General features: G+C 35.1%; 1 protein-coding gene across 1 annotated transcript in view; it reads right to left on the bottom strand.

The window, feature by feature from the left end:
* Window positions 1–22,353, bottom strand: part of LOC150093882 (uncharacterized) — a 127,474-nt gene that overhangs the window by 27,931 nt on the left and 77,190 nt on the right. The window contains exons 5-7 of the mRNA XM_090413126.1: window positions 18,614–18,746; window positions 9,681–9,781; window positions 1,461–1,652 (exon numbers count right to left, since the gene is read on the bottom strand). Coding sequence (XP_090269252.1) covers window positions 1,461–1,652; window positions 9,681–9,781; window positions 18,614–18,746 — 426 coding nt within the window. The remainder of the gene's footprint in view (window positions 1–1,460; window positions 1,653–9,680; window positions 9,782–18,613; window positions 18,747–22,353) is intronic.

The raw sequence follows: 22,353 nt of genomic DNA, 5'->3' as shown, positions 1-22,353 counted from the left end.
GACTGATTTGGAGGAAAATTGTAGATAGGAAGTTAGTAATGATGTAAATTTTTCATGTAGTACTATGATATCCTGTACACCCCTTGAGGGTACATGGCAGCAATTTGATGATGGTTATGACAGATGTATTAACTTAGAAAAAAAAAAATCTTCTTGACAGTGTTACCATCTATGGTCGAGAACTTTTCAGACCACCCTCTTAATATGTAAAGAACCTTTATACTTTTCAAGTGAAGATGAGTTAACCAGTTTAATTTAGAGGGTTCCCCCTCCCAGAATATGAGTTTGTTATCTTGCAAAACAGGCAAACTGGCCAGAACGCACTCGCGCGCACACACACACAATTTACAAACATAGCAGACAATGCAGATAGGATTAATCAACATAATCAGTAAGCAGGTTTCTAAGAAGCCAAGTTACGTGGTTATGAAAGGCCATTAAACCTAACACAAAAAAAAAAGGGAAGGAGGGATGGGATGAACATAAAATGATACAGTTTAATGTTTTGAACTGCTATACTGTAATTACCATTAGGATGCATTTGAGCATATAGATTACAGTAAGAATCTTTTATGAGGATAGTCCAACTCTCTGGGCTACTGCTCAGTCCACCACTGCTACCACCCACAACTTTCAAACACTAGCACTCAGACAGAGCCCTTTCCAAGCAATTCCATTATCTTTCCCTGCTCAAAGATTTTATACTTATCCTTCCAAGTTGCCTTGTCTAAATTCCTCTCTCCCTCCACCACAAAGTGTTTTGTATCAACAGATTTAACTAATGATTGGTAATATCTGTTTAATGCAAATAGTAGGAATTCTTTATCTTGTACATTAATTCACACACACACACACACACACACACACACACACACACACACACACACACACACACACACACACAAAAAGGTTGCAAACCTATGGCACATCAAGCATTGTGTGTGTGTGTGTGTGGTGGGGGAAACAGGTGATGAAGAAGAAGAATGATGGAACATACTTATAATGTTCCATCAAATAAATTTTATACTTATAAAAACTAAATATGCGCTGAACAGTTGAAGGTAGAGTTCTCCTTGGAGAGCATCGTAGAAGACTGTTGCATATTTAAAACTAGAATATATTTTTCCCCATAAAATAGGTATAATGATGTACATATCATGCACTGTCAGACACATTACTAGGACATAGCTATTTCCAGATTATTAGAAATGGAGTACTTTTCTGTAATTATCAGCATTTGTTAAGCTCCTGGGCACTATTGTAAAAACAGTGAGTTAACATGGTCCTAGTATCTGAAAGCCTTCTTAAAGATAGTTATTTCTATCTGAGATGTTTTATATTACTTTATAATATATATATATATATTTTTTTTTTTAACTGCACTAATAACTTTAAGACAGTTTCACTTTTTTTTAATATAAAATACAAAATTGACATTTTAAAGAAAATATTTAACTCACAATAAGTCTAACTCCAAAATGAGTATCATGATCTGTGGGACTTGTAGCTAAGGCAGACTTCAACTGTCCCGAAGGAAGAATTGCAAGAAATCGCCCTTTCTCCATGACACTTTCAAGGACCAAAAAATTGCTTTGAAGAGAAGGTTCTCTCACTTTAAAACGACAGTTTGCACTTCCTAATCCACCTGGTCCCTAAAAATTAAATTGTTGTTTTAAATAAAAAAAGTGTTGTTCATTTATATAGTACAAAATCTGGAAACAAAAATTTTATCTGTAAAGTATGCAGTGATATAGTTTCATTTCCTGTGAAGTGATGGGAGAGAGAAAGAGCATTCAAAAACCACTGTATCCAATACAAATATTATACATTAAATAACCCATAGATATCTATAATCAAAGGCCACAATGGCAAATAAAAAATATGGTGCACTTATACTTTGCTGAAGGTAGCAACTGTAGTCTAATTAAATGTTATGTGCCCACTTTCACACAATATTATTAATAAAATACAATATTTAGAAAAATTTGGTTATAATTATTAAAACAATAAAGGAAATGTCTTAAGCAGATGACTTAAAAGATTTATCAAGTTTATTTTAAGTTTATCATCATGACATCCTTGAAATTGCTGTTATTATTGTTATGACCACAATCAGACCTCCATGGAGAAACATTTGTTGTGGGTGATGTTACTATGCAGACCATAGTGTGATGTAAAGTTATTCATTGTATCCACACTACCTCCATGCTCTAAAAAACCCCTTTCAGATTTTGATGTTATTGAAAGTTTTTTCACTTGGTTTAATCCTTTATCCAAGTGTAAGTAAACAAATAAAGTATTAAACCAATTATATAATGTCTTGTTATCTTTAATTTATTTTAAGGAAACAAAGCTCACACCTGAAATATCTACAGGACTGGGCAACTGCTATTTAGAGGCTAATGACTTCATATCACTTGCCTTAGTATCCCATAATGCAAAGCACATATCCTTTCAGACATGTATACTACTATGCATTATATGAAGAGTAACTACCCAGTCCAGTTTTGACCTTCATTGAGATCTCATCAGTGGGAGCATCAGTATGCTTTGCATTATGGGATACTAAGGCATGAAGTGATTAATCTCTATATACGAGCTGCCCAGTCCGGACTATACTTCAGGCATGAACATTGTTTGCTTACACTTGGATAAAGGATGAATATAATTCATCCTTTATCCAAGTGTAAGCCAAGAATATAATTCCTTGGTATCTTCAATTTATAGTATATAAACCAAGTGAAACAGATTTCAACATCTACCTCTGATATTTCAACACTGACATCTACCTCTAATCCAGAGTATTTTATTAATAAGGTGTGACACTTTTTGGCTACATGTATATGAGATATATATATATGACTTCTGCATATCAGAATGGGGAACCGGACAATGAGACTTATTTGTGGCTATGGTCCCACAGAAGGTTCTGCTAAGGTAGAAATGGAGGAATTTTTTGAGGCTTTAAAGAAAGCAACTGACACAATGAAAAATTGGTCCTTGTTAGGGATCTAAATAGCAGAGTGGGAAATGAATGTCAGACATACAAAAATATTTTGGGAAAATTTGGAGAAAAAGCAAAGCTAATAGTAATCACAAATACTTGTTTTATTTCTGCTCAGGACATGGACTGGTTATCACTAACATCATGATCCAACATAAAAATGTGCACAAATTCACATGGAGAGAAGATGCAAGGAATAAGAAAAGTCTCATTGACTATGTTATTGTTGATAGTGATGTTTTCTCTCTGGTGCAGGACACTAGAGTGTACAGAGGATTTGAAATTGGAAGTGATCACCATTTAGTCTTGAGCAGGATAAAACTGAATTTCATATTGAAAAGAAGAACATGTAAGAAAGTTTTAAAACGAATAAAAGTTGAGCAGCTCTCAGATGTGAACTGCAGACTAAAATGCACAAACATTATTCAAGAAAAAATGAAAGAGTTTGAGAACAGGAATCAAACCTTGGAGATTCAGTGGCAAGCTCTGAAGAAAACACTGATTGATTCAGCCAGAGAGGCATGTGGTGAGGTTGTCTGCAAGGATAGAAAAATCAGAACTCCTTGGTGGACACAGGAAGTTAAACAGGCAGTGAAGGAAAGGAAGAAAGCATATCAAAAGTTCCTGGCAAATAAGTCAGCTTGTGCTCTTAGAGAATAAAGTGACAAATGTAAGAAAGCTAAACACTGTGTGAAATAGCTAAAGTCATGGGAAGATTTTGGTAAGAACATAGAAAATAAATATCAAGAAGGTGGCAAGATTTCCTCCATATCTGAAGAAGCTCAGAAATGGAGGAAAGAGTGCTGTAAAAGGAATTAGAGATGATAAAGGTGATATGAAAACTGGCAAAAAAAAAGATATCCTTGAAGTATGGAGTAATTACTTTGAAAAATTGCTGAATGAAACTAGCAGTGATGATAGCACACTGATAAAAAAAACATTTACCAGGAATACATATCCATACTTGAAGTAGAAAAGCCATCAAAAGTCTGTAAATGTAGAACGGCAGCTGCAGTAGATGATATTCAACCAGAAATGCACAAGTAAGGAGGTATAAAAGTCTTACAGTTGCTGCACTGCATAGTTCAGAGGGCTTGAGTAGAGCTCTCATAGTATATGTATATATAAAAAGGGAAATAAAACTGAATGTGAGAATTACAGAGTTATTTCTCTACTGAGTGTTCCTAGTAAGATTTATGCCAGCATATCTGAGACATGGTTGAGAAGGATTGTGGAAGAGAAGCTTGGTGAAGAACGAGCTGGATTCAGGCTAAATAGAGGCTGTCAGGATCAGATTTTCACTTTATGACAAATAGTTGAAAAATCATAGGAATATAACAGTGATCTGTAAGTGGAGGTTTCTGTGGTTTAGGAGTTTATAAGGCATATTCCGGTAATTGGACCACATTTTTTTTTGTTAAGCTAAAAGCACAATAAAGAAATAAAACCCGATAAATTTCGTAAGTCATTTGATTTACATCTTCAGGGGTAAAAGGTAACTTAAAGTTTAAAACAACAAAAAAGAGAAATTATTCAAATATAGTTCATACTATACAGTTGTAGCCGTCTGACTGTTCATAAAATTAAAAAATCAGAATGCAGATTCAAAGCAGTGCTAAGTTTAAACAATGCTGCCATGTTTAAACGATGATGCCACGTTCTGTTGTTCGTGTTCATAATGTCTGAGGTATATTTTTTATCAAAGCTGACCAAACTTGGTGTAGAATTAAGCCTTGGTTTTTATTGCATTGTGTTGGAATTCTAAGCATGTTTGCAGCTTCTTTAAATTTCTTTATGTAACAGTTTTTTTTCTATGTAACACATGTTTGTTTTCTGCCAGAGTACATTGGCCGGTGGAAGTGGTATGGAAAGCTAGACCTGATTTGTGTTCCCTTCTGTTTTGTACATCCTTTTGGGTGTTCTTTCATGCGTACTTTCCCAGATCTTCCTGTCTGTCCTACGTAGCAGATGCCACACGAACAATAAATTTTATAAACACCTGGTTTTTTTTAAAGGATGATGTGGAGGTTTCGGGGGATGTAGAAATCTTGAAATTTTTTCTAGCAGCAGAAAGGCTACTTTGATGTTATGTTTATTTAGTAATTTAGCCATCTTGTCTGTAACATTCTTGATATATGGAAGCGTGATAGAGTAGATCTTTATAAACATTGTATAAATAATACTTTTTTCATGTATCAAGACAAATTTTGGGAACAAAAAGAAGGACTGGCTATGGGCTCTTCCCTCTCTCCAGCTTTAGCTAACCTTTTTATGGAAAATTTTGAAAATAATGCTTTAATCAATTATCATAAAAAACCAAAAATTTGGCTATGCTATGTAGACTATATTTTCATCATATGGCCAGGAACAACAGATGAACTCATTGCTTTCAAAGATTACCTGAATAATTTACATAAGAATATAAAATTTACTTTAGAGCAAGAAGAACTTAGAAAACTTCTTTTTCTTGACATTCTATTAGAAGTCAATGAAAAAGATAATAAACTTTCTTTCTCAATATATAGAAAACCCACCAACACACCACCCTTTGCAAAAAATAGGTTTAATAAAAACCCTGAGGGACAGAGCTTATAATAATATTTCCAGCACAGAAAAACAGAGAAATGAAGAATTGGAATATTTAACACAGATCCTCAAAAAAAAACAGTTATAAACCCAAGGCTATCAAAAAAATCCTCCACACACCTCCTACAAGAACCACACAGAAACAAGATTTCAAAAACGATATCATGCTTCCATATATCAAGAATGTTACAGAGAAGATAGCTAAATTACTACAAACATAATAGCAACGTAGCCTTTCTGCCGCTGAAAAAAATTTAACCTCCAATCATCCTTTAAAAAAACCAGGTGTTTATAAAATTTATTGTTCGTGCGGCATCTGCTACGTAGGACAGACAGGAAGATCTGGAAAAGTACGCATGAAAGAACACCCAAAAGGATGTACAAAACAGAAGGGAACACAAATCAGGTCTAGCTTTCCACCGGCCAATGTATTCTGGCAGAAAACAAACATGTCTTACATAGAAAAAAAAACTGTTACATAAGGAAATTTAAAGAAGCTGCAAACATGCTTAGAATTCCAACACAATGCAATAAAAACCAAGGCTTAATTCTACACCAAGTTTGGTCAGCTAAATTAGCTGTATACAAGACAGTGTTCAAACCAGTTTTAACTTATGGATCTGAGAGCTGGGTCAGAAGTAAAACACTTGACAAAGACTAGAGACTGCAAATATGAGAGTCCTGAGAAAGATTATAGGCATGAATAGATGGCATCAATGGCAATATCATATTAAAAACGAAGATATTAGGAAAGAACTTGATATTGTCTGCATCCAGGAGTGCATTAGCAGAGCTAATCTCAGGTGGTATGGTCACCTAAACAGAATGGGTGAGGAAAGATTAGCAAAACAAGTGTTCTCTGCCAGGTTGGCAGCAAAACGACCCAGAGGAAGACCAAGATATAGGTGGATTGATACGGTACAAAGTGCCTTAGACGATGGAAGTATAAGATCTGATAATGTTGGAGTCTTGACAAGTAACAGACTGATTTGGAGGAAAATTGTAGATAGGAAGTTAGTAATGATGTAAATTTTTCATGTAGTACTATGATATCCTGTACACCCCTTGAGGGTACATGGCAGGAATTTGATGATGATGATGATGATTTAATTTACAGGATCAACAACGCTAGTATGGTAGGAAGTCAACTGAATAAATTTATATGGAGTAAGAGAGAAACTAGTCAAAACACTAAATTAGCTGTATATAAGACAGTGTTGAAACCAGTTTAACTTATGGATCCGAGAGCTGGGTTAGAAGTAAAACACTTGACCAAAGACTAGAGACCACAGATATGAGTCCTGAGAAAGATTAGGAATTAGAGATAGATGGTCAATAGTAATATCATATTAAAAATGAGTATGTTAGGAAAGAACATGACATTGTTAGCAGAGCTAATCTCAGGTGGTATGGTCACTTAAACAGAATGGGAGAGGAAAGATTAGCAAAACAAGTATTCTCTTCCAGGTTGGCAGGTAAAAGACCCAGAGGAAGACCAAGATATAGGTGGATTGATACAGTAAAAAGTGCCTTAGAAGATGGAAATATAAGATCTGACAATGTTGAAGCCTTGACAGGTAATAGATTGATTTGGAGGAAAATTGTAGATAGGAAGTTAGTAATGATGTAAATTTTTCATATAGTACTATCATGTCCTGTATAGCCCTTAAGGGTAAATGTCAGGAATTTGATGATGACCTCAGCATTACTTCAACCTTGGCACCACTTCAGGGTCTGGCTCCCACTGATGAGACCTCAATAAAAGTTAAAATTGATCTTGGTAGTGACCCTTCCCATAATGCATAGCATTATACATGTCTGAAAGGATATGTGCTTTGCATTATGGGATGCCAAGGTAAGTGATATGGAGTCATTAGTCTCTATATATGAGTTGCACAGTTCTGAAAATACTTCAGGCATGAACTTTGTTTGCTTACACTTGAATAAACCAAGAATATAACCCCTTTCAGATTACTAACTCCTTATCAGCTTATCTTTAGTAAAAACTGTGACATAGTGAAGCAATTATAAAAACACATATACACCAGAAAATAATAGAATATTGACTATTTCAAATTAAAGTATGCCTATTCAGAGCAATCTGTAGAGAGGTAGAGAGAAAAAACCAGTAGACCAGATCATGGGGAAGAGATTTTGGCAAAATTTATCCATGAATTACCAATAGAGGAAATGTGCCATTAAGACTTAGATATGACAAGTTGGAGAGGGAAGAAGAGAGAGAAAAACAATACCATCAACAATGGGTCAAAGGAATAGGCTTGTTAGGAATAGGTTAAAAATCCATATCTTTGTGGATTTTTGGAAGACCATAAAAATGGGGAAGGGTCTTCAATCAATCTTCAGTTTTTTGATAGTATGTTTGACCAGACTGATAGCTTCATCTGGTAGAGAATTCATTTTGTGATCCAGCTACAAGAGGAATTGAGATCAATTTCCTGATATTATCATTATTAACATCTGACAAATTAAGTCAATGGAACCATCACAGGAGGTCCATGCTTTCTAATGCAAAAAGATCAAATTGTGCTTTATACCCAATCGCAGTTTTTACACTTACCACACTTTCAGGCAATGCATTCCACTCACCATGCAAAGAACCTGCTTCTCACTCCCCAACTCACACCCTCCTTACTTCCTTATGCAGCTTCCAGGGATGGCCTCTTGTTCTATTCTTATCTTCCTCTACTCTATGAAAAATGTCCACATTAATCTGGTAACAATCCCTCATCAACTCATATGTCTTAATTATGTCCCCTCTCCTATTCACAAGGCTGTGAAAGTGATTCCTCAATCTCTCCTTGTATCTGACATTCCATAGACCTGACATTGACTTAGTAAACCTTCTCTGGATATTAACCATCTATATAATTTTTGGTTTAATTAAATATAATTTGTTATTTGGTTTTTAGAGTTAATCATTTCCTGGATTCTAAAAGAAAGGACATTAAGTCATTGAACCAACTGGATTGAACTCTTGTATATTTACTTAAAACTTGGTATAAAAACAGTCTCTTCAAAGTATACAAGGGAACAATAACCTCTTTGCTTCTGCATGTCAATGTCATCCTCATTTTGCCATCCTCCTTAATTTGTCATAATCTGTTGGGATGTTCTTACAATTTTAGCAATATAACCACTAAACTTCAAGTCAATGTCCATCATCACTCACAGATTTCCCATCTCTTCCACCTCCTTCAAAAGTTTCCCATTAATTGTATACTCTGCATCCCAACCTTACCTATCAAATTTCAAGACTTTGCAACATTAAACTGAACAGTTCCACTCACATAGTCTATTGAGATCCACCTGCAAGGCCACAACATCTGCTCTACTTCTCATAGTTCTTTCCAACTTTGCATCATTGGTATAAACAGCTGCATATTTCCCCGATGTTATTAACATATAAGTTAAACAATAATGTTCCAAAACACATCCCTGTGACACTCCACTAGTGACCTTCCTCTTTTGAGATACCACTCCATACTCAACCTGCTGATGCCTACATCAGCTATCCAACTCACTAGTCTTATCTAATCCCATCTGTTTCAAGTCAGCTACCAGCTTATCACGTGATGATCTATTAAAAGCCTTTGACAAATCCAAGTACACCACTATATATGCATCTCCTTTATCCAGTGAATTTTTACCTTCTTGTAATACATAAGCAGGTCACTAAAGCATGATCTTTCCCTAACAAACCCATGCTGACCCTCAAAGAATATGGCTATTATCAATCCATTTCTGAATCTTAGTCCTCACCAACTTCTCTAATGCCTTAACAATTCCAGACACACAGATCCTTCCTGTCTCTCGGGAAAGATATAGATAGAACAGGAGGCCATCTCTGAAAGCTGTATAAGGAGGAGTATCAGCATGATGAAGAGTAGATTTTTTTTGTATAGAGCATAGTGAGTGCACCAATAATAATAATAATGATAAAATAATAAAAATGATGATGATAATTGTAATTACTACTTGAATGCATAAAGAAACAAGAAACCCTTAATTATTAACCATGAACTCAACTTTTACTATTAATTTTTTTTTTTAAAAAAAAAAAGACACTTACTGCTGCATATATTTGGAAAACTCCATCTTTAATAGCCAAGTAGTTAAAATTATTATGGAATTGAAATATATTTCCTTGTTCTTGCACGACTGTAAAATGGGCTGAAATAAACAAAAATTACATTTAACCCAAAAATGAATGCACTCCCCTTCATTTCCCTCTAATAAACACCATGAAGAAAAAAAAAGTCAAACATTTCTTATGCAATAGAAACCTATATCTATTAGTGTTTTTTTAACTTAAAATATTCCTAACTGTAACACTTTCTCTGCATATTCTAACAGTGTTAATCCCAATACCAACCAGCAATGGCCCAAAGAATTGACCATGAATCCTGCATGTTCCTTTCTACAAGGTTTAAGATCCCTAGATTCTACCCAAGGATGACAACAATATATGCATAAATGATCATCAAATATCTTATATTACCCTCAAGGGTTTTACTAGACTCTATGACTGACAATGGAAAAGTCCCATAGAAGTATTTGCTTACTATTAGAAACAGTGAACTGAATTTCCTAGCAAATGATGTTACATCAGGAGACAAAGGAAATATAGTATGACTTCCATGCCTCCATGGAGTCCAAAGACTCATCATGGGAGGTCAAATACTGCCATACCATAATAATTATTATACCTTGCTTTGAAGATAATCAATGCTAGAGTGCTTACCACTAACTCAGAAATGCAATCCACTCATCATGCAAAAAAATCTAATCTTCACATGACTTTTGTACAGTTCTCAGGAATGACCCCTTGCTATTCCATCATCTATTACTTTTTGCAATAATTCCACTGTATCTATCAAATAGGCTCCTGTCACCAGGCATATAAATCCCAATTATATCATCTCTCCTCCTATCAAGGAGGAGAGGTGATATAATTCAAGTTTAGCAGACCATTCCCTTCATCAGTCCTCATACCGAATATTTCAGAGTTCTGAGAAAGTCAAAGTTATCTATCTCTGCACTCTTCAATGTTTTCACATAGCCAATATAGTCAGGTGACTTCAGAATGCCCCACCTCTGATCACTCCTGACTTTGCATCCGCTGGCACTAAAAAGGAGCAAATTGGAATGACCAGCTCTGGGATTTCTACCCCTCCTTTCCTTGGTCTTACTATTGCTTCCACTCACCTAACTCTGATGCCTGCTGTGAATGAATCACAGAAATTATTCTCATTGGTATGAAGGCCTTCATCCCCAATTCAACCCATAATCCACATCCACTTTCCAAGCCCTGGTTAAAAGAAAATGTGTGAAAGAAAAATTCAGCTTATGGCATGTGGCTCACATCAAGAACTTCAGCTTCATACTCTGCCTATAGCAAAGCATACAAGATAAGAAAATCAGTCATCAGTAGATTCAAATCCAATTTCATAAAACCAGCAAAAAACTTGGAAAAAATGGAAGCCGTGCCTTCTGGTTGCTTGCTTAGGCTATTAGATGCAACTTCTGTTCTCCTGCACTTCCACTTCTGTCTCATCTTGATGGCACCACTGTTACTTCACCCAAAGATAAAACTGACTTCCTGGCATCACTCTTTTCCTCAAACTCTTGCATCTATGCAGGGAAATCCCCTACTACCATACGAAAGACATCAGAAAATTATTAAATAACTTGGATAATAAAAAAAGTCTTCTGATCTTGATGCCATCTCCCCAATTGTTCTCAAACATTATGCTACAGAGCTAACACCTGTCCTGCATCATTTCTATAATTTATTATACATATCTAGTACTCATATATATGTGTACAGAAATCCAAGTGAAGCCTGATTTATGTAGCGATATCCCACCCAGTCCAGCAGCCTTATTAACATCAAGGGTACATAATATTCTAAACACTTCCCATTCTTGAACTATCAGTTTTCTATGCACCTTTCTATTGACAATCAACACTACTCCTAGTCCTCCACACATACACAAAATCACTAATGAAATAATCATTGAACATTTCCACTACATCTTCAGCAGGTGTGTCCCATATTCCATCCAGGACATTCAGTAACTAAAGTCTGTCTTCCATATTCACCTTTTCTTTTTACTAGTGACATAGGGTTTATTTAATGCTTCATCCAATCTCTTTTCATATGCCAATTTCTCTTTCCTCACGACACTCATCACCCTTCCTAGCTTGCAGAAGCTCATGCATAATTTCATGATTCATCTATTTCACCCCTACTTTACTTATCCTACTAACCCTTAGGAATGCAATATTGCAATGCTGTAAATAACTGATTGCATGCCAGGTCAGAGGCATTGGTGATATCTCTCTGCTTCAATTTATCAAGTGACTGCACATCATCCAACTGTTTCCTTAATTTATCTTAGTTCCTTGCTCTGCAATTCCACATATCTCTTTTGTTATGTGAAGACTGTACCTGCTTAGCCACTCTCCATAACAAAACCACACAATCACTCTCCCCGGTTGGTGGCATCTTCTGTTATTACTGTACGAGATGATATTATTAAATCCAACACCCAAGTACCAGATATTGCTTCAATTACATGCTGCATAAGGTAGTTGTCCCTAAGTGGTTCAAGGAATTCAATCTCCTGACTCATATGTTATTTCCTGCTTCCAGTCAATGCTTCTATTGTTAAAATTGCACTCCTGTCACTCACCAGTCTCATTTGTTAAAATATTTCAGAATCATCTAACTCTACATTTCCTGGTCTTTAGCAACACCCACCAAATATGTAAAATTTGTGCTTATAACCTCACACCAAATGGCCTCAAAGCCATTATCAGTATGCTTTCTTCAAATCTCGCATGGAGTGGACATGAATCTTCTGAAATCATCAGTAATATTCCACCTCCTCTTTTATCTTTTTTGATTTTTAGAAAAATGCTATAACCATCATATTCCATTCCCATGAGTACATCATCATCCTCTATTAACCACATCTTACTGACACCAATTTGCATATCGACTGTATCAAGGTCACAAACTCTGCACTCTTATTCCTGATACTTCTTGCATTGGTATATTAAGCACAACAGCTTTCCCACGGTCTCCCCTTTCCTTTCCACAATTCCTCATCCCATTCAAATCCTTTGACTCTTGCTCCCATTGAGGCCATTCCTGCATCCATATCTTGTCTTCCTTTATCATTTACCTAAACATCATTTTTTTCTTTTAATATGGCTTTCATCCACAAAAGGTTTTTATAAACCTATAATACATTATTAGTATTGTGAGTTTTTTGTTCTATTTTATTAATTTCACATATTTTTTATTTAATTTTTTTTACAAAGTCTGGAAAAGTTTTTTTTTTTTTTAATATCTAATCCACACATGAAAGGTCACAAGATCTATAGCACATTAGTGCCATGTGTGGGCAAGAGAAATAGAAGAAAGGAGGAGTCTGTTCACATTTTTTCTTGAACAGCTCAGGGTTGTAATCTTTGGGGAAGGAGAGTGGGAGAGACCATTCCTTTGGAATGGTCCTTCCCACTTCAATGCATGATTAAAGCTGCTCTAGAAACCAAATATGGAACTTTTTAAAACTGCTTCAGGCCTCCACTAAGCAGGATAGTGGTCTTGCACCAGAAAATGACTTTCATCTGTCATTGCCTGGTACAAATCACAAACACCCATGGCCATAGTGGGATTGAAATTCATAGTGTGCTAATCACTCAGTCAATCAGTTATATACTCTGTCCAATCATGAAGCTGAAATTTACACCAGCTGTCTATCATTTTCCTCTTCCATCAGGCTGACTAAAGCAAAGTAATGTTGATTACACTAATTCCCTTCCTCTTTCTAACTGTAGGTGACCAAGTTGAAGGACTATTAATGAAAGTTTAATTAAAAATAACATGAAGTTTTCATTTTAATGGTACAGACTGCACATATTTAGTTTATCATAAAGATTTCAAGTGACCTTAATTTAAGATAATGCACCATTTTGAAATTTAAACATTAAAATTCATTTTTATGATTTCAAACTTCTCTAGTTCTTTCCTTCATCTCCCATTATTGTTTGAACTCTTATTATTATTATTTTTTTTTCATGTTGCCATTTTGTGTGCTTTATGTATGGTTTCAGCCAGTATAATTTCACACCATTTCCTTTGTTCTGTTACCTAATTTCTTCTCACAAATTCTTTTGTTACATTTTCCACAATTTCCTTTGCATTATTTCCCATAATTTATTTCTTGTGATTTCTTTAGTTCTATTTACCATGATGTTTTCTTTTATTTTTTCTGATTTCTTTTGTATTATTTTCCATTCTGAGTTGTTTTTTCTTGCAATTTCCTTATTCTGTTTCTCATGATTTCTTTTATTTCTTATAATTTCTTTTGTTGTTACTCTGCCATTTCCTTTGTTCTGTTTCTTATCATTTCTTTTGTTTCATGGGAATGAAGCAATGTGTTGTAGTTAGCATTTTTATCCTGAATTCACTACAGCAAACCTCTTGTTATAAAGATCTGTGTCTGTCCCCTAGGAGTTGGCTATAGCAATCGGGTTTTTCATCCCGCACACAGACAAATCGGCCCTTCAGAACACACGCAATTTACAGACAAAAAATACTAGCTGTGGTGGTCGTTGTGGGCAGTAGATGGCGTTGGTGTAGATGCTTGGTAGTAGAAGTTCGGTATTGTAGTGGAGACGGGGAGTTGTACAGTGGGTGTCCTCCCGCAATGAGTCTTTGGACTCCTTGGAGGTGTCACGAATAATAATAATAATTGTTATTTACAAATTTTATTCACCATTTTCACTAAAAATTATGCCTAAATAAGTGAAATATACTTATTCACCATGGTTACCCCTTTTCATAGTTTGTCTTTTTTATTCCTGATTTTCGGGCTAAACTTGTTAATGCAATTATTCAACTTAGTTAAAGAGTCCTGAAGACCTGTACTTGATTTATTAAGGAGAATAATTATTATTCTCCTTAATAATTAAGGAGAATAATAACTATTCTCCTTAATTATTAAGGCAGAAAGCAAAGACCAGAGTTCAATATCTCCAATTCTGAATTCTTCTCTAGTTTATCTGTCCATCTAGCATTCTTTCTTTCTTTATTTCTTATACTACTCCTCTCTCCATTCACAAGCACTTCAATTTCACTTTGTTCCATTCTCCTGCTCTTTCAGATTACCTCTTAATTCCTCTGATCTCTTGTTCACATCACTCATATACTCCTTTCCAGCAATAGTCTCGTCAGCTGACTCACCATATTCATTTAAATGCAATCCATTACTTTTATACAATTCCATTAGGATGCAGTTTGTTAATGTGTGAGCTTGTTTATGTGTATGCATCTCACACATTAACAAACTGCATCCTTTTCTCCTCATACATCTGCCAATACCATTCATGATTTTTCCTGCTATCACAACTCACCATTGTCATACCTTAGCAACACTCTGACCTTTCCAACCATACTATCATCTTTTGCCCTCCTAAATCTAAATAATCCCCTAATCACTCCATTCTCATTCTGGGCAACAATGCCATTTGTTCCCACAACCATCACCGATTCTCTTGCTCATTTACTCTTAATACCCAAAGCAGCAGTCCCCTGTTTAACCTCCCTTCTTTAGAAAATAGGCTGTGTGCACAATCTCATTCATTATACATTTAAATAATGGAATTAGCATGCTATGCCACTCTTGAGTCATTCCCCACTCCTTTTTTTGCTCAACTTTTTTTGTTACTCTTTTATTTGACTTCAAACATCTAATTTTGTGCATATGCCTAATCTAGTTCTTAACTTGATCAACTCATTCTTCAACTCTGGCATCCTTTCACTCCATGCTCACTTTCTTGTATTCTGGCAAGTGCACTCTCTTGCATGTCAACAATCACTCTTGCTTTTGTTCCTTAGTCATGTTTCTCTTTCAATCACATTTACTTTACTTCCAACAGTTGTGTTCTCATTTATTCCAATAATCACACTTGACTGCCTAATCAATCTCTTTTTTGTATTCTGTCATATTCCCAACACTCTTATTTTCTTGTCATTCTGTCTAATACTACCCAAATCTTATAATTCTCACTAAGATTTAGGCATGCTTCTCACTAACATTTACTCCTTATTCCCTATACATCACATTCACTTTTCTTCCAACAGTTGTATCCACTTGTGTCCCATCAGTCTCTTTGTATACTCGATGATATTCTTAACCCTGTTATTTTCTTGTCATTATTCTTTCTAATACTACCCGAATCTTATGCTTCTCACAGTTTCCTGCCTTTTGTCTAACATTTACTCCTTGTTTCTTTTTCTCAATTACTGATCACAGTCCATCAAAATATCTCACTTTCTCTAAATCCATATTTTTTCATGCCTTCTGCTTAGTCTCCACACAAATACATATTCTACACTTCCCTATGCATGAATACATACATCAGCACTCCTGAAAATGAACCATCTTCAAGAAGAAATCTTTATTCTTCACTACATATGATTTTCATGCTGTGTCGCATAATGACCATGTTCTTACCACTTAATCTTTGTTTGTTTAATATAAACTATAAATTGCACAAAGATCATGACTAACAACCTATGAAACTCCACAAACACTATGCAATTAGTCTCAACTGTTAGAAAATTTCTCTAAAATGGAAACAATATTTGCATATATTAACAAAATAAAATTTCTCCTCACCAAAGAAGTTAAAAGAAATATCAGTTTGGTAATTAACACATTTATATAGACATAAAACATTAATTTGGAATAATATAATTTTTTTTTTTTTTAATCACAGAGAACAGGATTCCTTTATCAAAATTCTGACCTGTAAATACGAGGTGTAGCTGAAAAGTTTTCAGATAATTAACATAAAACAATTAATAAATATGGGAAGCTAATTTTAAGTTAAAATTTGAAGTAGACCCCTCATTGATTGATGCACTTGTCTGCAAGTTCAGACAATTCATTGATGTCATCCAGAAATGCCTTTTTTTTCAGCACGCTGTTCATCTTCCTTGTAACAGCACTCTAATCTCATTTAGTGTTTGGAAATGATGACCTATTAATGAAAATTTCAATTTTGGGTGACTTTTCTGCTTGCCAAATATTGCTTCAAACTGTAGTGCTGTGTGAAGGTGCACTGTTGTGAAGCAAGAACAATCATTAGACTGGTATATAATGTTGGTCTCACTTGATTCATTCTTTGTAGTAGATGATGGGACATTGGAAATAAACTCGTGATAACTCCTTCTGCATCAAAAAAAAGATTAGCATAGCTTTTACTCATTTTTTTGGGGTTTTGGTGAATATTCTTCCACCCACCCATGTCACTTCATTGCAGGATCATATGCAAAACATCACATTTTTTCATCACCAGTGTCAATCTTGTTCCAAAAAAGATTCATCATCTTCTGCCATTCTTTAAACAAAACTTTACTACTACTCTGCTCCTCCACTGCATCAGTCACAACACATAAAAACCTTCACTCGCAAAATGCACATAAACTCAACTGCTGAACACATACTACTGATATCTGGTCATGTGATAGTCAAAAGTTTGTGGTCAACAGATAGTGCATGCAATGCTCATGTAGTATAGCCTTATGTATTGATGTTTCTATACTATATTAATTAACACCTTGTCTTATGTGTAGGTGTTTGAATACTATAAAATTATTTATGTTGTGAACAATATGATCAACACACAAACACACAGAGCAAGTGAGATACCGTACCATACTGATCTTTACACACAAAATTGTTACACCAATTAGAGTTAACACCAGTACACATACACTGCACAACATTCAGTCATGATTCATTAAATATTCAGCAGGCTAAAATATTTGACAAATGATTAAATTTAGTATGAATGAAATAATTATACTCTAATCTGTACAGTATTAGGTACTCAAAGTACTTTTTTTTTCTTTCAAATACCTCGTACTTGACTTAAGCATGCATTTTTAAATTACTTGACAGAGCATTATCCATACTAATATTCATACAGGAATGAAAGAAGTAAAAAAATAATGACACTATGTGGTCAGCAGCATACACAGAGATGAAAAGAATGAGCTATTTTGGTAAAAAAAAAAATGTCTGTGTGGCTCAGTGGAAGTGTGAATGCATCTTCTGTGTTAGGCAGCCTGAAGATAGACTTAAGTTCAAGTCTAGTCAGCAGCTAGAGGAACTTTTTCTAAGCCCTTCTTCAACTGGTTTGCAAGTTAGTTGATCTCTGGCATGGGCAAGAGGGTTTTTCTACCAGATACTCAGGTTTTTCATCCCACAAACTCAGCAAAATCAAATGTAGAACCCACACTATTTCACACAATAACATATCCTGTTAATGTTACAGACCAGTAGATGGCAGCATTGTTTGTCAGTCTCTTCATTGGTTTTCACTTAAAATTAGTGACGTCTTGGGCCAGCTCTCTCTCTAATTGGTTACTGTGGAGAGTGAACTGCCCACTGTCTCCAAAAGCTAGATAAGGTTAAAATGGCCTTGCCTACTCCCTATAAAGGAATTAAAGATATTAGCTGATCGAAAATATGATTATTACACACGGATGAGAATTGATAAAATTCTCATCACATTCCAAATAATATCCTGGAACAGACCAAATAGCATGTAAAAGCCATCAAAATATTACTTATGTGTAAGAAAACATTGCTGATAAAATTAGACGTCTACAAAATATGCACATGTCACAACCAAATAAGATATGGGTTTGATTTCACTTTTAATGGATGTATGTGAGTCTGTAAATGAATGCTTGTAATTTTCATAAGTGATGAAAACCCAGGTCCTTATCTTATTTTTATCCACCTATACTGATATGTTATAGGTTTCCAATTTACCACAGATAGGATTATCAAAATAAAATAACTAAATATTATCTCTAGAAAATACTGAACTAAAACAAATTTAGATGCATAATCATCTGTATAATTAAAGAAGTTTATACAGTCTTCATTGCTAAAAAGTGAATAAATTACTAACTATTAAAAAACTGATGTCCTTCTCCACCTAAACCATCCATTACTAAAAGACCATCAGGAGCTTGAAGAATCTGAAGACTACGTCCGGTTGTTCGAGAAATAAGTTGAATAACATTTCCATGTTTCAACAAGTCCTGTTAAAAATAACAGTTCTTTATACCAAAATTCTTAATAAAAAGTATAAGTTTTAAAAAAAAAGTCATTATTATTCTGCAATTCCTACTCAACAATAAAAACAGCAAAAATTTTTCTCTCACTAGGAAACACACACACACATATATATATTCATTACATACATATGTGTGTATATATACAGTGATTCAAAATGAATTCAACACTTTAAATATTTATTGCTCAGTAGCTACTTTTCCTATGAACACAGTCTAAACCAATTTGTACAGAAACTACAACAGTTATTGTTATAATCTTACAACCGCTCAACATACAATTCTTGTATCATGTGACATACATCAATCCTATAACATCTCAGACCCTTTGTAGCCTATCATCATTGATTGTTGAAATGACAGTCTTGAGACATTTCTTCACTTCGTCAAGCATGCATTTAATATTACTTCCAGGAGTGTGGAAGCAAACATCTTCCACACAGCTGGATTTGGCATTCAGTTGAAAACATTAACCTGGGGGGGGGGGATTACTGTATAATGCTATTTGAATCCAAGATTTCTAAATTAAAACTATATTTTAGAAAGATACTTTATCTTTATAGAATAAAATTTATTCTCACACTGACTCATTCTATTATTGGTTTGTTTAACATGAGGCACAATCAGTCTACAAGACTGGACATTTTATTTTCACAACAAATTGGAGTGTGAAAGAAAGATTGAATGAGAAAAACATAAAAGTGCAGATTGGGAGAAAAGAGATAGTATTGTATGGGGATTCGATGATAAGAGGTGTACTTAATGAGAAAGTGACAAAAACATGCTTTCCAAGTGGAAAGATAAAGGCAGAAGAATGGAGTGAACGAGTTGATTATATTGGCTGGCACAAATGATTTGAAAGGTAAGAAATATGCAATAAAAGAAGATATGAAAGAGTTGTTAACACCTCTTAATGGAAGCGAAAATGAAGAACAAGAAAGTAAAGATTAAGTCTGCTGCCTCGGTATGACAGGACAGAACTGAGAAGTGCCATGATTGCCAATGAGAAAATTATGCAGGAGGAATGATGTGCAGTTTATTGATGTATGGAGTGAGTTTTATGGATGAAAGGACTTGTATATGCCTGACGGACTACATTTGAATGGTTCTGGAGTTAGATGTTTGGAGAAAGTGTTGTTTAGTAAGAGTGTGGTAGTGCAAAACTAGGGAAACTAGAGATATTAGGGAGGATGAAATCTAGCATGTGTCTGGCCACCCCTGTGATAAATGAGGATGGGTATAGTAATGATTATGCAATGCCAAACGGGATTTCGCAGATCTCCAATTTAAATGGGTTTGAAATGGCATTATACAAGGCTAACTATGGTTAAAAAGGGATGCTGAAATGCATGTACACGAATGCAAAAAGTATCAGGAATAAGGGTGAGGAATTTTTGGCATTGGTAAGCTCAACTTGGCCAAAAATTATAGGCATCATTGAGACTTGGTTGACTGAAAAGGATATAATAACAGGGAAGGAATAAAGGTTTCAGGAAGGATAGAAGGAACAGGACAGGAGATGGGGTATTGCTGACAAAAGCTGCAGAATTACAACTAACAAAATTAGAAGTTAAAGATGATATTAGTACCTGGTTGTCTGGTGTGAGATAGAGGCAAATAGGACAAAATACATTGTTGGGTGCTGCTATAGACCAAGGAGTCCACAGGCATATGTCAATGTCATGTATTGGCAAATCAGCACAATGAGTGTAGGCTGAACAATTATTATGGGAGACTTTAACTATAAGGACATCGATTGGAGGGAGGAAAGGGGACATAGCAAGATGAAACTGGGATTTATGCAGTTGCTAAGAGATAATTAAAGGAAATGTTATAGAGAAGAAAAGGATTTGAGAGTGCTGAATCTGATAACAGCATCAGCAGATGCATCCATAACCAAGGTAGACACTCACACTCTACTTCCAATTGGGGAAAGTGATCATGTGGTCTTGTACTGGGAAGTTGCCAAACACATGGAGTTCTCTATCAAGAAGGGGTTTATGTTCAATTATAAGGCTGGTGATTATGAGTTACTCAGAGTCATCTTGGAACAGTGAAACTTGAGAAGCTACAAGGAAAGAATGTCAGTAGTGCATGGCAAGTGGTCAGAGATCACTTGAGGGTAGCAGTATTAAACTGCATACCCAAGGTCAGGAGGATAAACCAAGTTGGAATTAAGTGGATGAATAGGGATATAATGCAAAGCTGCAAATATAAAAAAAAAAAAAAAAAAAGAAAAAAGAAAACACTGTGGAGGAAATATAAAGAAAAAAGTGATCAGCATACTCATGAGTAGTACAAAGTGTGCAAGCAAGAAGGGCAACTAGTATGGTAAGAATGGCCAAATCAACCCATGAGACAGAATAAGCCAAAGTAAACCCAGAAGAGTTTTTTCGTTTTATAGCAAGTAAGAGGAAAAATTACTATAGCAGAATGACTTTAAACAATACTCATGGTAGGAGGATGACTGAACCAAAAGAAATAGTTGAGTTGCCAAATGATCATTTTGCAAAGATATAAATTAAAGATGCAAAGAAATTATATCCTTGGTTTAATCCTTGATCCAAGTGGAAGCAAACAAACTTTGCACCTGAAATAATTATAGGACTGGGCAACTTGTATATAGAAGCTAATGACTTCAGATCACTTACCATAGTATCCCATAATGCAAAGCACATATCCTTATAGGCAAGTATAATGCTATGCATGATGGGAAGGACCACTACCAGACTAGTTTTGACTTTTATTGAGGTCTTATCAATGGGAGCCAGACCCAAAAGTGATACCAAGGTTGAAATAATGCATAAGTCATATTTCCATATACAATTAGCCAAAAGGTGTCACACCTTATTATTAAAATACTCTAGATTAGAGATAGATGTTGTAAGCTTTTCTACTTGGTTATACTATAAATTAAAGATGCCAAGAAATTATATTCATGATTTAATCCTTTATCCGAGTGTAAGCAAACAAAGTTTATGCCTCAAATAATTTCAGGACTGGGCAACTCAATAATGAGACCTAAATAAAGGTTGAAACTGATCTGGGTTGTTACCCTTTCCATAATTCATAGCATTTTACATGTTCATAAGGATATGTGCTTTGCAATATGGCAGGGGTGTTCAACCCTTCAATCATGATCAACCGGTCGATCGCGGAACAATTTTTCGTCGATCTCTTGTGTATTCCTCCTTACTTACAAATTTAATTAAAACTGAAAACATAATATTTTGGAATACTCCGTGTCTGTGGAATACTCCCTACGAGAATAGGTTGAAGGTTGTGGGCTACAAAGTTTAGTTGATAGGCGGAAAAGAGGGGACATAATAGAAACTTTTAAGGTATTAAAAAGGTTTTATAAAATTGATGCAAGTGAAATTTTTCTATATGACAAATAGAGAGCTAGGGGCCATCCATGGAAGTTGTGTAAGAGTGTGGTTAGTAGAAGTGTGCGGACCAGATTTTTTGCATGGAGAGGGTGAGTGAGTGGAATGAATTGCCAGAATTCGTTGTGAGTTCCCTGATGGTGAATGGATTCAAGGAGAGGTATGAAAGCATTTGTGTGCATGATGAC

This window comes from Typopeltis vanoorti, chromosome 23, assembly GCF_054136105.1.
Source record: "Typopeltis vanoorti isolate ZY-2024b chromosome 23, IOZ_Tvanoo_1.0, whole genome shotgun sequence".
NCBI classification, from domain to species: Eukaryota; Metazoa; Arthropoda; class Arachnida; order Uropygi; family Thelyphonidae; genus Typopeltis; species Typopeltis vanoorti.
The sequence above is the reverse complement of the archived record's forward strand: the minus strand, read 5'-3'. Positions and strand labels throughout refer to the sequence as shown.